The 15,161-nt window shown below is 41.3% G+C and overlaps 1 protein-coding gene across 1 annotated transcript; it reads left to right on the forward strand.

Annotated features, from left to right (window-relative positions):
- Positions 1-2,136: 2,136 nt before the first annotated feature.
- Positions 2,137-10,430, forward strand: LOC123771662 (toll-like receptor Tollo). Its single transcript, XM_045764286.2, has one exon. It carries the CDS (start codon positions 3,490-3,492, stop codon positions 7,678-7,680), a length of 4,191 nt encoding a protein of 1,396 aa, XP_045620242.1. The 5' UTR covers positions 2,137-3,489; the 3' UTR covers positions 7,681-10,430.
- Positions 10,431-15,161: the final 4,731 nt, after the last annotated feature.

Consider the following 15,161-nt stretch of genomic DNA (forward strand, 5'->3'; position numbering starts at 1 on the left):
GAAGCCCAACCCCCCACAAGCACAACTAGGTGTGTACACTATAAGTCACCCTCTCTCCTCACCATTTCTTTATTCCCCTCTTCCTTCTCCCCAATTCATTCTTCCCTCTCTTATCTCCCCCCTTTTCCATCTGCCCCACTTTCATCTCACTACTGCCTCACTATTCCTCCTACATCTCTTCCCTTATCCTCTCCCCTTCACCCCTATAACATCACACTACTTTTCCCTACTCCCCCTCTCCCTACTCCCCTCTCCAGGACCGCCAGATACACCGGCGCAGCCTCAATTTCCCCTCAGGCTTCCCCTCTATATATTTTTTCCCCTTGAACAATTTTTTCTTGAATTAAAGCTTAGCTTCTCCCGCACCAATGTCTATCTCTCCCAGGTTTTTATTGATTTGGATTGTGTGTGTGTGTATATATATATATATATATATATATATATATATATATATATATATATATATATATATATATATATATAATGTATATATATACTCTCTTTCCCCTCTATCTCCTCTACCACATGACCGGTCTTACACACACACTCTCTCTTCTACGTAACTTCTTCAACTATTTTCTTAGGTTTCTCTTCTGCTTAATACAATTCTCTCTCTATAGCTTATAAACTGCTTCCTCCCCAAGATTTCCTACTTGGATACTCCTCTCCTCCCCACAGATACTCCTCTTCTACCTACAGATACTTTGTCCTAATAGATACACCTTTCCTCTCCAACAGAATAGTTACCACACATGTTCCTGCACATGTTACTGCACATGTTCTCTACACGCTAACATCCACTATTCACTCTGTAACATTACTTAAAAAAATAGGAATTAACGCAAAATAATTTCACTTCAAAAGTGAGGTCAGCGTCTGGGTTAATCTAGCTGAGACGCATGTTCGATTCCATCGCAGTACTCCACAGGTTTTTCTCCCTTAGATATATCTAGCTATAGTGATTTCATTGTGCATTTTACATCCCTTCTAGAGTGTGACCATTAACTGGTGATAAGCACACTTAATTGTGGATAAATTGGAGGTACTAGTTAATGTACCTTCAATTGAACCTATGTTTGAACAGCCAGTGTTCACAATATTGTTCTATAGATGTGCCCAGGGCACTGTTATCTCCTGTCATATCTCGCTTCCTAGTACACTTATTTCCCCCCCCCCCTCATCTCTCCCTCTCCCAGGATTATCTCCCAACTAGAATTAATGTCAGCTTCGAGTGCCGGAGGACAAGAGCTAAGTACCACTTCCACACTCACCCCGTCACACCAACACCATGCAAGAATCGTCACAGAACATTTCTAAATCACATCCAAGTCCTTATCATTCAGAGCCAAATTATCATTGCTACGAAACTGAATACAATATACAAATACAATATCAATCATACTAATAATTCTTCATTTCGAAGAAATGATCATAGTGTATAATTTTGTACAAGATAATCACTGCTTAGTGACCCTTTTTATTCATTTATTTCCCAGTATAATACTGAATTTTGTATATCGACATATACAAATTTATTTTATTAAAGCATTTCACAATAGTGGCAAAACATTGCCCCACAAACCGAGCAAAAAAAAACAAACAAGGGATGTAACAGTTCTAAAATTTCGTCCCAAGGTAATTAATTTGTGTTTTTAGTTCAAAATTATGTTAAATTTCCTCTGTTTTAGTTTTTTTCTGGGAGAGAGCGGAAATTAATGCTCTTTGGCATCAGTGGATTTTTTTTCAGCGGTTCTTAAAGTGGATTAAAGAGGTTATAAAGTAAGCGAGAATTAATGTTAACGTTGAGATACAAGATGCTGGCGGCCGGTTGATAGTGGATGATATATATATATATATATATATATATATATATATATATATATATATATATATATATATATAACCGAACATGGAGATCGTTGGAGGACATATTCTTGGTAAAGAGTCGCCTCTACTGCCGCTGGGAGAAAAGCGCAGCCTCTCTCGACGTAGAAAAGACAAAAATACCCAAAAAATAAATTAAAAAGAGTAGAGAGAGTTGAGGAACATGAAGATGAACGCGGCGTCTGGCGACATCTGGCAATAATAAATAAATATTCGGTGAGCTCCAAGCTGGGGAGTCAGTGAGTGCTGAGCTGTGGTGAGGGACGGACTGCTTGGCTTCCCGCTCTCCGGGCTCCGCTCCCTTTGCTGTCTGTGCTCTTGATCAGTCTTTTAGACTCGAATAGACTTCGTAGAACAGCGAGTTCTATATACATACATAAACAGAAACCTGTGTAGAACAGTGCTATTCACGAACCAAGTGAAGTTAACTAGAGTTAATATCCAGGTTAAAATGGAGTTGGTTAACAAGTGAAACTGAATACAGGAGATGGACGGGCGCTCACATACGGATTACAACAAATAGAGAGTGATCAAATCAGCCAAGCTTGGATTACACCACCAGGTGCACGGAGACCGCTTGTGCGCCGGGATATATATAAATATATAAAAGTTGTGACATGTAAATCTCTACACAAAAAAATTACTTATAGATCTGTGAACTGCAAAGAAGAAAAAAAAAAATATATATATATATATATATTGCTTCATTTCATAGTCATATTGTCTGGAATTATCGTGGAATTTTGCTTTATTTGCTTGATATGAAAGAAAAAATGGTGTTTGGAATATGTTTGCATTTAATGACATACAAGAGTGTCCTAACAGTCGGTGTAGATTTCAACAGTGTTTCCTGAAAACAGGACGGGAAAAAATAGGTTAGATATGAGAAAATGCCCAGAGCGATCATTTCATTCTGAAACCTCAAACGAAGTAACGACAGTTTCAGGGGAAAAAATATAAGTTTTAAAATATGAGACGAGCCTTGGGCGATCGTTGAAATGTGAAACGAGGCTTCGCTAATCTTCCTGGAGGTAGCGAATCATCTGGTGATGTTCAGATTGGGATTAGTGTGTGTTGAGGGAGAGTCCTTGTGTAGGGGGGACTGCCCCAAGCTACGGTAGCACCGCTGGGGGTATCAATAATCGACAGTAGCAGTAGCAGCCAGTAGCAGTCCCCACGCTACGTAGCCTACTCCGTGATGCTGATAGTGGCTCTCCCGCGATGCTGACAGCATCATCATCATCATTAAAGAACTGACAGATATTTGCAGTGAGGGGGAGCGTGCCTTAGAGAGGGGGTGCGAGGTGTGTGTGTGTGGGAGCGAGTCAGGTGTCTGGCTCACCTCTGACTGCCACCGCCGCCCAGACCTGACTGCTGCTGACTCTCTCTCACATCGATCACAGGCTGCCAGCACACGCGCCGCGCGCCCCTCACCCCCTACCACGTGTTCACACCTGCGCGCTCTCACGTGTGCTTAGTGCATGCGGAAAGGCAGTAACGACGGGTGAGGCTGGCAGGCACTCGGGCCCTGAGGCCCTTCAGGACACCTGTCATGGACACTTGAGGAAGCAGCGTGCGCATCTGCCGCCCTGCACATTTGTCCCTATGCCGCCCATCACTGTCGCCGCCCACACACTGGAACGCACCGGGATGCTACTTATCCTCCTAGTGCTGGTGGGCGGCGTCGGCGGCCGCCCACCGGAGTGCGAGTGGAAGCTGGAAAACGCCGGTGTGACAGCTGGCGGCAGCGAGCAGGTCCGCACCAGCTGCCACGTCAGGACGCTGAGTAGAGTGCTGCTGACGGAGGGCAGCGGCAACACGTCGTTGTCAGCACTGGCTCACGCCACCCACGTGACGGTGCTGACGCTGCACTGCGCCAGACAAGTGGTCTTCGAGTCTGAGATCACTCCTGGGATGTTCACAGTCTTCCCCAGACTGGAGGACCTGCAGGTGCTGGGGTGCAAGGTGACGGAGCTCCCGTCGCATGTGATGGCTGGTCTGCCGCACCTGCGGCGATTCATGCTCAGGGCTCATCACCAGGACTGGCCAGGTGCGGCCCTCACTCTTCACCCTGAAGCCCTGGCTGACCTCAGCCGCTTGGAGGCCCTTGACCTGGCCCACAATGCCCTCTGGTCCATGCCACCAGCTGTCTTGTGCCACCTGCCCTCACTAACCACTCTCAATTTGACGCACAACCGCCTCCACCATCTGCCTGACCTCGGTCTGGGCCCCCGTGAGGCGCAGGAAGGTAACACGTCTCCTGGGTGTTCGTTACCGCTGCAACACCTGGATCTCTCCCACAACCAGGTAGCTGAGGTGCCAGAGCGAGCCTTCACGAGTGCTAAGGCCTTACAGACGCTCTCACTACGGCACAACCGGTTAGCGCACCTGTCTGACTGGGCCTTCGGTGGTTTAAGCTCACTCAAACAGCTTGACCTGTCTCATAACCGCCTTGTTGCTGTTCCCCGGTCTGCATTAAGTGATCTTCTGCAACTGACAGAACTCTGCCTCGCTAACAACTCTCTGAGTGTTCTACCTCCCGCTGCATTCAGCAATCTAGGCCAGTTGCAGACGCTAGACCTGAGTTATAACCAACTAAGTCTGGGCTCTAGTAACGTAGAGCCCTTCACTGGGCTTATTCGCCTGGTGGTTCTGGATGTGTCGCACAATTTGCTGGTTCACCTCGGCCCTGATACCTTCAGGGACCTTTATTCTCTTCAGGTGTTACGACTGGCGCATAACCAATTGAGTCATCTCTCTGATGCAACCTTCGCCGGCCTGGCCAACCTGCACACCCTGGAACTATCCCACAACGAACTGTCGACACTGTCCAGCCGAGCTCTCCAGGGCTTGGCTGTCCTAACTCACCTCTCTGTGGACCACAATCAGCTGGAGAGTGTTCACACGGCCGCCTTGGACAACTGTTCATCTCTGCACCACCTGAGTTTCGCCCACAATGAGCTGCACGACCTCCCAGAGGCCGTGAAGCGAGCGCCACTTTTGCGAACTCTGGACCTGAGCTATAATCAAATCTCTTATCTCGAGGAGGGAATTTTACATGGCCTTATACACCTCCAAGAACTCCAACTTGATCACAATGTTATAACTAACGTGAGTAAAGCCTCATTGGCTGAAGTCTCATCGCTGACCTACCTTGACCTCTCCTACAACACCCTGACAGACATTGAGTACGAAGCACTGGACGCCACCCCTAAACTCGTGGGTCTTGACCTTCACCACAACAACCTGGGGGACATCAATGGCTTGGTGACTCAACTTCAGAACCTGACCTGGCTCAACGTATCCCACAACAGCATTACGTGGTTTGACTATGCTCTTATCCCTAAGAACCTCGAGTGGATTGATCTGAGTTACAACCAATTAAGCAAACTGGAAAACTACTACGAAGTCCAGAAGTCTCTTGAACTAAGGGTGCTATATGCATCCCACAACAACATATCTGAAATCAGTGCAGCAATTGTTCCAGATGGCATAGAGGAGCTTCATCTCCAACATAATGTGATTTCGTATGTGGCCACTAATACATTTTTTGACAAAATGAGTGTTTCGCTAATTGACCTCCGGTACAACATGGTGGTGATTCTGGAGGAGGCAGCACTAAGACTCTCGCAAAGACACGCACCTCCGCCACTCCTGCTTCTCTCCCACAATCCGCTTGAGTGCAACTGTGCCACAGACTGGCTGCTGAGGGCTGCTGGAGCAGTCCTAGGGGTACCTTTGAGTGGGGGCTCTATATTGCCTCACTTGGGAGATGTGGGGGCTGTTGAGTGCCGTTTACCGGGGTTGTGGCAGGAAGTGATAGTTCCCTTGATCATCGTCCAGCCACATCAGTTTCTCTGCACCTACCGCAGACACTGCTTCACGCTCTGCCATTGCTGTGACTTTGATGCATGTGACTGTGAACAAACTTGCCCCAGAAACTGCACGTGTTACAACGACCACACGTGGTCGCACAATGTGGTGGACTGCGGTGGTGGATGGACTCACATGCCCTCTGGAGTGCCCATGGACGTCACCGAGGCCTTCATGGACGGCAACTCTATGGGGGCTCTTACATCACATGCTCTTATTGGTAGGAAAAACCTCCGTGTTCTTCACCTTAACCACTCGGATATCACCGTCATTCAAAATCGTACATTTAACGGACTGAAGAACTTGCAAGTGTTACGGCTTGACCATAACAAGCTAGAGGCACTTCATGGTTATGAATTTGTAGACCTGCATGGCCTCCGGGAGTTGTATCTTCAGAATAACCACCTTAAGCACCTTAGCAACATATCGTTGTCTCCTCTTCGGGCGATTGAACTCCTGCGTTTAGATAACAACCTCTTGACAACTTTTCCCGTGTGGAACCTAGCACTTAATCCATTTCTCTTGGAAGTTAGTCTCTACCACAACCCCTGGAGTTGTGAGTGTAGTTACTTGGCAAACCTGAGAGCGTGGTTGGAGGCAAACCGCATCAAAGCGACCAATGCCAGTCTCATACGCTGCCACCATAACAGCACCGGAGCCATTGGTCCTGCAGTACTCTCTGATGCGCCTGTGAGGTGTGACCACTATGTCGCCACAACTAGGATTAATAACCTCATAATTCATGACTACGTAATGCTGCTGCTGATCACAGCTGTGCTGTTGTTGCTGCTGCTTGCTGCTGCCATCATTGTCGTGGCATACCGTAGGCGTCTCAAGCTCTGGGCAGTCAGTCGCTACGGCAAGCGCCTCTTTGAGAAATCCTCTGCTTATGTCGAGGACCGTGAGAAGCTTTTTGACGCATTCGTCACTCACAGCGCCAAGGACTCTACGTGGGTGTGTGGTCTTATGGCTCCCGAGCTGGAGGCATTGGGGTATCGTCTCTGTGTGGTCCATCGTGACTGTACGGCTCTCTCAGCCCCTGTGGCTGGGAGAGCGATAGCAGAGAGCATCTCCTGCAGCCGCCGTGTTGTCATGGTGATATCCAGAGGACTGGTGGATGCAGAGTGGTGCCGTTACGACTTCAAGAGTGCCCACGTCGACGCCTTGCGAGGACTGCGGCACCGAAACATTCTCATAGTCATGCTGGAAGATGTGCCAAGGTCAGAGCTTGACCCTGAATTAGCCACCATCGTTCGAACAGCTGGCACAACTCTTCACCCGCGTGACCCGAGATTCTGGGAGAAGCTACGCAGAGCAATGCCGTCTTTACGCTCACGCCGCATGCGTCCGGGTCTTCCTGCGACACTGGGAGGGAGAGCAGCAAGCAAGCCGCTGGTAGCCTCCGAACAGCAGAATGGTCCATCTTGGCCTTTACCAGAAACCAAGACCTTGGGGCACACCCCAAGTAAGTCTCTCACTGTTAATCCGTACTGGGAAACCGCCGTTGGACACAACGTAACAGAAACAGCGTGGGAATCGAGAGGGGGCCCAGACCTTGTGGCACCCCCCTGGTTACACAGTCCTAAGAAGCCTCCGTCCCCGGCTCCTACTAACGCAGTGAAAAATGGGCGGCTATCGCCTCATGGTTCCCCTGGTGGGCCTGACCACACATACATGAGCGTTAGCGAATGTGGTGAGGTCAGAGCCACACTCCTGCCTGCCACCACTCTCTCTGCGTTGGCTGAACCCAAGTCCTTGGCCACTGCCTCTTCGGGTGGAAAAGGGACAGGCGTGGGCGGTTCTCGCCCCTCTGCACCTCCTCTGTTCCGGCGAGATGCCCCCGACTACCTCACCCGCAGCTGGATCTTTCACCCGCCTCCTGATGAACAGCCTCCTCCCCCAGGCCAGACTTACTTTGTCTAGGGATGGGACCTCCCTGCCCCTACACCTATGCCCTTTTCCAAGCTTCCCTTTCCTCTTGAGTGCTGCTAGCTCCGTCTTTATCCCGCCCAGTCAGTTTTAGCTGGATCTCGTCCATATATTCCAAGCAGCTAGTGTAGCCTTAACCACTCCAAACTACCTAGCACAAGCCTAGCTAACCCTGTCCCTGCTCTGCTTGTAGCCCCTTCTTCATAAGGTCTATTTTGCAGACTTATTGTTTTAAGGTCCGTATCGTCCCTCCCCCCACCCCCTACCCCTCCGCCCTGAGACAACCCTGGCACTCTTGTCCATCAGATCAGACCTCGCCCCCAAACCCTCAGTCCATCCAACCAATCCCCCATGCCACAAACACCCACAATCCTGGTCCTCAACGCCTCACGCGAGGGATTGGCCCGCACACATTCCGCCCACACCCACAGTCTACCACGCCCACGGCCGCCCCCGGTGCCGCCTCCCACAGTGACACCCCGAGCGACAGTGACGTATGCAACTGTGATTCAGAAAAAAAAAGAGTCGCTCCGTCAGTGCTTGCTGAACTATTCTGCAGGTCGCTGTAAGCAGCGGTCGTGTTCTGACTTCTCGCAGCTATTGTGCAAGTGTCTAAAAAAAAATGAATCTTTGTAAATAAAGGCAATAAAAAAGAAAAAAAAAGAGATCGGAGGGATCTCCGATAAGCTTAGAGAAATTCTAAGCTTAGCTGGAAGCTGTCAGTGTTGGTGTAACTACAGTATCAAGCAGTGGTTGAGCAGTATTGGTGCTTCGAGGCTCCACGTATAACGCTCTCGGTGTTGTCACGTCAGACTGCTGCGCTTGAGCCGTATGGCAAGTGATTAACATTTAGAAGCGCAACAGGAACGCATTGTGCGTGCGCAGAAATCCAAAGGAATTAGTTTTTTCCATTTTTTTTATTCAGATATGTGACTTTTTGCATAACTTGTCCAGAGTCCGCTTTCTGGATACATGCAGCGAATAGCTTAGCCTATCCATCCCAAGCTCCTTCCTGCAACTGTATTGGGGATGGGGGGATGGGTTGTGGTAGGATAATGTATCACTACTACCCCCTTTCCCCTGCTACAGCTGTAGTGAGGAAGGAAGCACCATGGACTGCTGCAGGAGACTCGCTTGATGAACTTGCTATGTATATCTCATTGGATCTTCCACATTTTTTTACCCATTATATATATATATATATATATATATATATATATATATATATATATATATATATATATATATATATATATATATATATATATATATTATACACGTATGCAACAAAACGACAGGTATATGTGATTCAATTCGGCAAACGGAAGGAAAAGGAAGCAATATTATTTAAAGTTTGCTGCCCTGTAGATCTTATCACTGCTCTCAGTGGAAGCACCACTGATAAGAATAGATCCCGGTATCAACACGAGGCAGGAGAGACCTGCTCACTAGCCATCCCTCACTCGGCTTAACATTCAACAACACACTAACCATAATATATACACGATAAAATCTTAGGCGCAGGATATATACGGGTGTCAGATTAAGTACCCCAGAGTTAGAATTCGATTCCCCTCCGATCTGCTTCAAATACCACCTCACCTTCCATATATTTATTGTTTCATACTGTCCCAAATACTCATTGCAAACCAACTCATAACTTAAAAAAATATTCTAAATTGAAATGAGCGCTGTTATTGGCATTAGCAGAATTATGGAAACCCTGCCATTACACATATTTAAATCCTCAAAAACTAGTTATTTGCATTGTAAAGTCACTAAAGATCTATCGACTTGAGAATGGTCCAGGACGGACCAAAACGTCGTCGTCCCTTCACCTTCTAGTGTGTGGTCTGGTCAACTTACTTTAGCCACGTTATTGTGACTCATCGCCTTCACTAAAGATTAGTTATTTCTGTGCAGGCGATGAGTCACAATAACGTGGCTGAAGTAAGTTGACCAGACCACACACTAGAATCTAGTTATTTCTGTATTTCTGGCCCTCTGTGTTTGGTCTGAGGTGCTTAATACATCGACGATACTGTTACTGCAGTAACTAAAACTACCATTAAGGTGTTACTGCATAACTAACGCCAAACACCACCATTTTGGTTACACTACCATCATGGTATAACCAAATCAATGCATGTAATTCTCAAGATACTGTATGTATCCTAAACCAAATGGACGAAGGAAATAAATTATATATGAAATTACTGATAAATTTAAAACAAAATTAATAGAGGTGCTGACATTTCTATGGACTCTGGTGCTCTGTTTTAGTCTAAAACCCATGCAATGAATTTATTTATTTATCTTCAAAACTTTATATGATTAAAAAGGTCCCCCCCCCCCTCCCTAGCAAAAAATACATCACACTATACAACCAAGAATATGTTATATACGAAATTCGTTATACTGTCCACTCGCTTCTTAAACTTTTCAACACTTCGTTTATTTTAATAATCATATTTATCTGAAGGTTCTTTATTCCCATTTGTCGTGGTTACACCTAAGAAAGCAGTTACAAGGAAGTAATCAAGAATATTAGACTAGCGTAAAGAACCAAAAATAAAATATCTATGTTAATATGCAGTGGGGATAATTCACTCGTGTAAAACACATTGTGTTCATTGAAGACATTTAAGAAACCTTATTGACTGCAATACAATAAATACAAACAAATACAATATGAAATGTTTAGTGAAATATGAATACAAGAACAGTGTTGACTGCCTCTTTTTTTAAAATAAATCGAACGGGCTACAAGTGAAAGAAACTTTTAAAATACAACCACTTGGGTAGATAAGTAGGTACAACCACTTGAGTGGTAGATAACTACTTAATTAACCACCCTCTCGTATAACTCTTGTCTGAACCAGGATATATATATATATTTTCACTTTTGTCGACAACTTCTTAGAACACAAGTTAACGTGGAATTATTATATACGAATTATTATATATGTACTTAAACGCCCATGTTTCTTTCATAACGTTTAAAAGATAACAACTGCCAGAATTATTGCAACCTTTCTCTGCTGTTATATTCACCTAATTCAATCACTTGTGTATGTCATTTTGTTGCATATATATATATATATATATATATATATATATATATATATATATATATATATATATATATATATATATATATATATATTTATTATATATATATATATATATATATATATATATATATATTTATTATATATATATATATATATATATATATATATATATATATATATATATATATATATATATATATATATATATATATATATATATATATATATTTGCCAGGTAACAAAAGAAAGAGCTTTGGTTCTTTACCTGTAATCGGGTTTGAGTGACCTATCAGGATATTCTACAGATAACTCTCTGAAGGAAAGAGGAGATAAGAGTTAATAATTTACAGAATCCAACATGAGTGACTCGAAGAGTTCCTCTCATCCACTCTCACTCAGGAAGCTGGCTTCGCTGCATCAAAGTGAATCTCTTTTTGAATTCATCCACATATGATCTGCATTCATCTACAACATTTGTACTCATCTGCACCCGACTTATATTCATGGCAAACATGACGATATGATTTTTTTTAACTCTGAATTGCCAATTTGTCCAGCATTTCACACTAGCAAAATTAGTTCTCATGTAAAGCAAGCATCTGGTAGTCAGTTTTCCTGAGAGAGAGAGAGAGAGAGAGAGAGACTTGAGTCACGTTCTTGAATACCAAACTTTATTTTCTTGTACTTACAGGGTGTCCATCGACCATGAATGTCTGTATATATTGTTGATGTTGGGGGGAATGTTGGCAACACTGCCATGTGAGCCAACGCCTCGAATCTTTGTTTGTATAATTGTGTATGATGTATGAGTTGTCAGCCCCATGTGTATAATTTATACATAAAGACGGGAGTCTTGAGTTGCAGGGTGAGCCATACCACATAACACTGAACTGATTTGTATGGTTTTTCATGTAGTGTATGAAACAATGAGGTTAAAAACAGGTATTGTGTATATCATTGTATAGAATAACTTGAGTTAATATCATTTGTAGACAATGCAGTTACCCCTGAAATTTGTACTGTTTTGTTCAACAAATATGATGGTGTTTGAGCTTTGTTGATACTGTTGCATATATTTGAATTTACTGAAGTTATTATTGGCCAGCTAATTTGTGTCCACCCGGAGCTTATGGCATTTAAATCTGGCGTATTGTAATTTTGTCATTCTGAGGTAAAGGTTACAGTCACAGAGAACATCAATATCTTTGTCTCTGGTTATATATTTGCGTATACAGTGATTTCTATTTTACTAAAACTCTGATTATTATCGTTTTTAATTTATAATTACGCTTTCCACTTACACCTTAAATTATATATATATATATATATATATATATATATATATATATATATATATATATATATATATATATATATATATATATATATATATATATATATATGTCGTACCTAGTAGCCAGAACGCACTTTTTGTCCTACTATGCAAGGCCCGATTTGCCTAATAAGCCAAGTTTTCCTGAATTAATATATTTTCTCTAATTTTTTCTAATGAAATGATAAAGCTACCCATTTTATTATGAATGAGGACAATTTTTTTTTATTGGAGTTAAAATTATCGTAGATATATGACCGAACCTAACCAACCCTACCTAACCTAACCTAACCTATCTTTATAGGTTAGGTTAGGTAGCCGAAAAAGTTAGGTTAGGTTAGGTTAGGTAGGTTAGGTAGTCGAAAAACAATTAATTCATGAAAACTTGGCTTATTAGGCAAATTGGGCCATGCATAGTAGGCTGAGAAGTGAGTTCTGGCTACTAGGTACGACATATATATATATATATATATATATATATATATATATATATATATATATATATATATATATATATATATATATATATATAATAAATATATATATATATAAATTATGTTTTGCAATTTTCTACCTAATTGGCAATTTAAGGTTTTGTATATATAATTGTTAAACCTTGTTCTTTGACTAAATCTCTGTTGCGTAATCTACAGCTAATTATCTAAACTTATGTATTAAAACTCTTAATCTGTTGTAAAAACTATAGTTTGCTTTTAATAAAATATTTTTATTTACTGAAGATCAGTTTTGATAGAACATTTGTTTATTGTGAAGTTCAGAATTTGCTTTAATGTGAATTTTTTTTATGTACCTTACAGCTGCTTAAATAAGACTGTAATGCCAGATACAAAACTTCCAAGCTATTGACACTTCCCAGTTCCCCCGTTCCCAGTTCCCCAGTCACTGTTGGATCGTTTACCCAATCAGTCTCAAACTGCTAGCATGGTCCTTGTCATCCTTACAGTCAGTCCCCATCTCACTGCTGGAACTTGCCATCTGTTCTAAAATAAAGCAAACATTACACAGATTACAGAGGGCCTACTAATTTTAATTAAGGTTAATTCCATTAGCTTCATGTTTGTTTTACGTACAGGAATTCATGTATATTTTGCTGATGTTAAATACACGAACTAATGTTTTAATTTTTGGTCTTTGAAATGCAATTGTTCTCTCTCTCTCTCTCTCTCTCTCTCTCTCTCTCTCTCTCTCTCTCTCTCTCTCTCTCTCTCTCTCTCTCTCTCTCTCTCTCTCTCTCTCTCTCTCTCTCTCTGTTTTAGCGTTAAAGGAAGCAAGGGTCGTGACCTTTTAAACTGTTGTAATGGTGATTGTGTTGATATATTTTTGACACGTACAGAAGTTGGGAGGGATTTACTCTATACCCTTTCTCCTAGCACTGTTTTTATACTCCCATTGTATATCTATGCCTTTCTCCTCAACTTTGGATATTCATTATAAATTAGGTACATCATATACTCTTGTCTCACCATATTCTAGTCGATGTATTAAACAGAATGAAACTTTCGACTTTATTTTGTTAAATAAACATGATAATGCATTTTTATATACATATATATATATATCAATATATTTACGTTGATCATGCATACTGAGCCGTATGTTTATTTCATTTAACAAAACTATTAATGTCTTTTTTTATATAAAATATAACCAAAGATAAATTCTGTATTTTGTATTCCCATGTTATTGTTACAGAGGAAGTGTGAAATTATTTGATCTGTACGAAACTTTCCCGGAAGGTGGTCACCCTGTTCATGTTGTGATATGCTCACCCAAGTCTTGTCCGTCTATTGTCAATAAAGATCGTTCATGTGCTCATAGTATCGCTCAACCCTCATGGGGAAATTCTGAACTACAGATAATTATAATTTCAGAATTTATATATATATATATATATATATATATATATATATATATATATATATATATATATATATATACATATACACACACTTATCTTTTTTATTAAAATTATATATTAAATATATATAATTTTCAAAGGATAAAACTTTATCCTTATTTACAATATTTTATTTGTTTTTATTTCCGATGAAATTCGAGAAAATTGAACTCCATTTATTGCAAACTGCAGAAAATAATAGCAGTATATTTTATTACTCTCAATATCGCCTATAATATTTTATCATACTTTCTTATTAAAACAGGGACGACTGCACCGTTTAATAAAAGGAAATATATCTCTCTGGCGTACCGGTGTCTGTGATGCTAAATCTATTTCTCACATTTTTCTCCAGAGGAATTTAACTTCAAGGACATTGCAAAACATGATAATTAAATGATGCTTTAATGATGGTAACCAGTCTAGCAGCCGGGTGCAGGCGGATGTCTGAATATTGCTATGGCTATCTGTATATAGTCTTTACTGTGGTGTGCTATAGAAAATGTTTACAGCTTGATAAATTATTTATAGATTATTTTCTATATTCCTCCTATATTTCTGAATGCCTGTGTATGTTAGGATATATATATATATATATATATATATATATATATATATATATATATATATATATATATATATATATATATATATATATAGTAGGCGCTAAATTATAGAAAACTTGGCTTATTAGGCAAATCGGGCCATGCATAGTAGGCCGAGAAGTGCGTTCTGGCTACTAGGTACGACATATATATATATATATATATATATATATATATATATATATATATATATATATATATATATATATGTATATATATATATATATATATATATATATATATATATATATATATATATATACACATATATACATATATATAAATAATATATATATATATATATATATATATATATCTCAAGCACACACACACACATTCCCAGGCTGCAGCCCGTGTGTGTGTGTGTGTTCGGAAAGAAAGGAATTATACACACATCCGCCAGTCTTTAGAAATTATTTAAAAGAGCTAATTGACACTGTGTTTGGAAATTAATTGACATATATTGTCCTAAGCGCAGCCAGCGCGCTCTACCTGCTTCTACAGCGCTAAATTATAGAGCCTTCGGAGGTCAGGCCAATCAAGAG

The sequence above is a fragment of the Procambarus clarkii genome, chromosome 75, assembly GCF_040958095.1.
Source record: "Procambarus clarkii isolate CNS0578487 chromosome 75, FALCON_Pclarkii_2.0, whole genome shotgun sequence".
Classification (NCBI taxonomy): domain Eukaryota; kingdom Metazoa; phylum Arthropoda; class Malacostraca; order Decapoda; family Cambaridae; genus Procambarus; species Procambarus clarkii.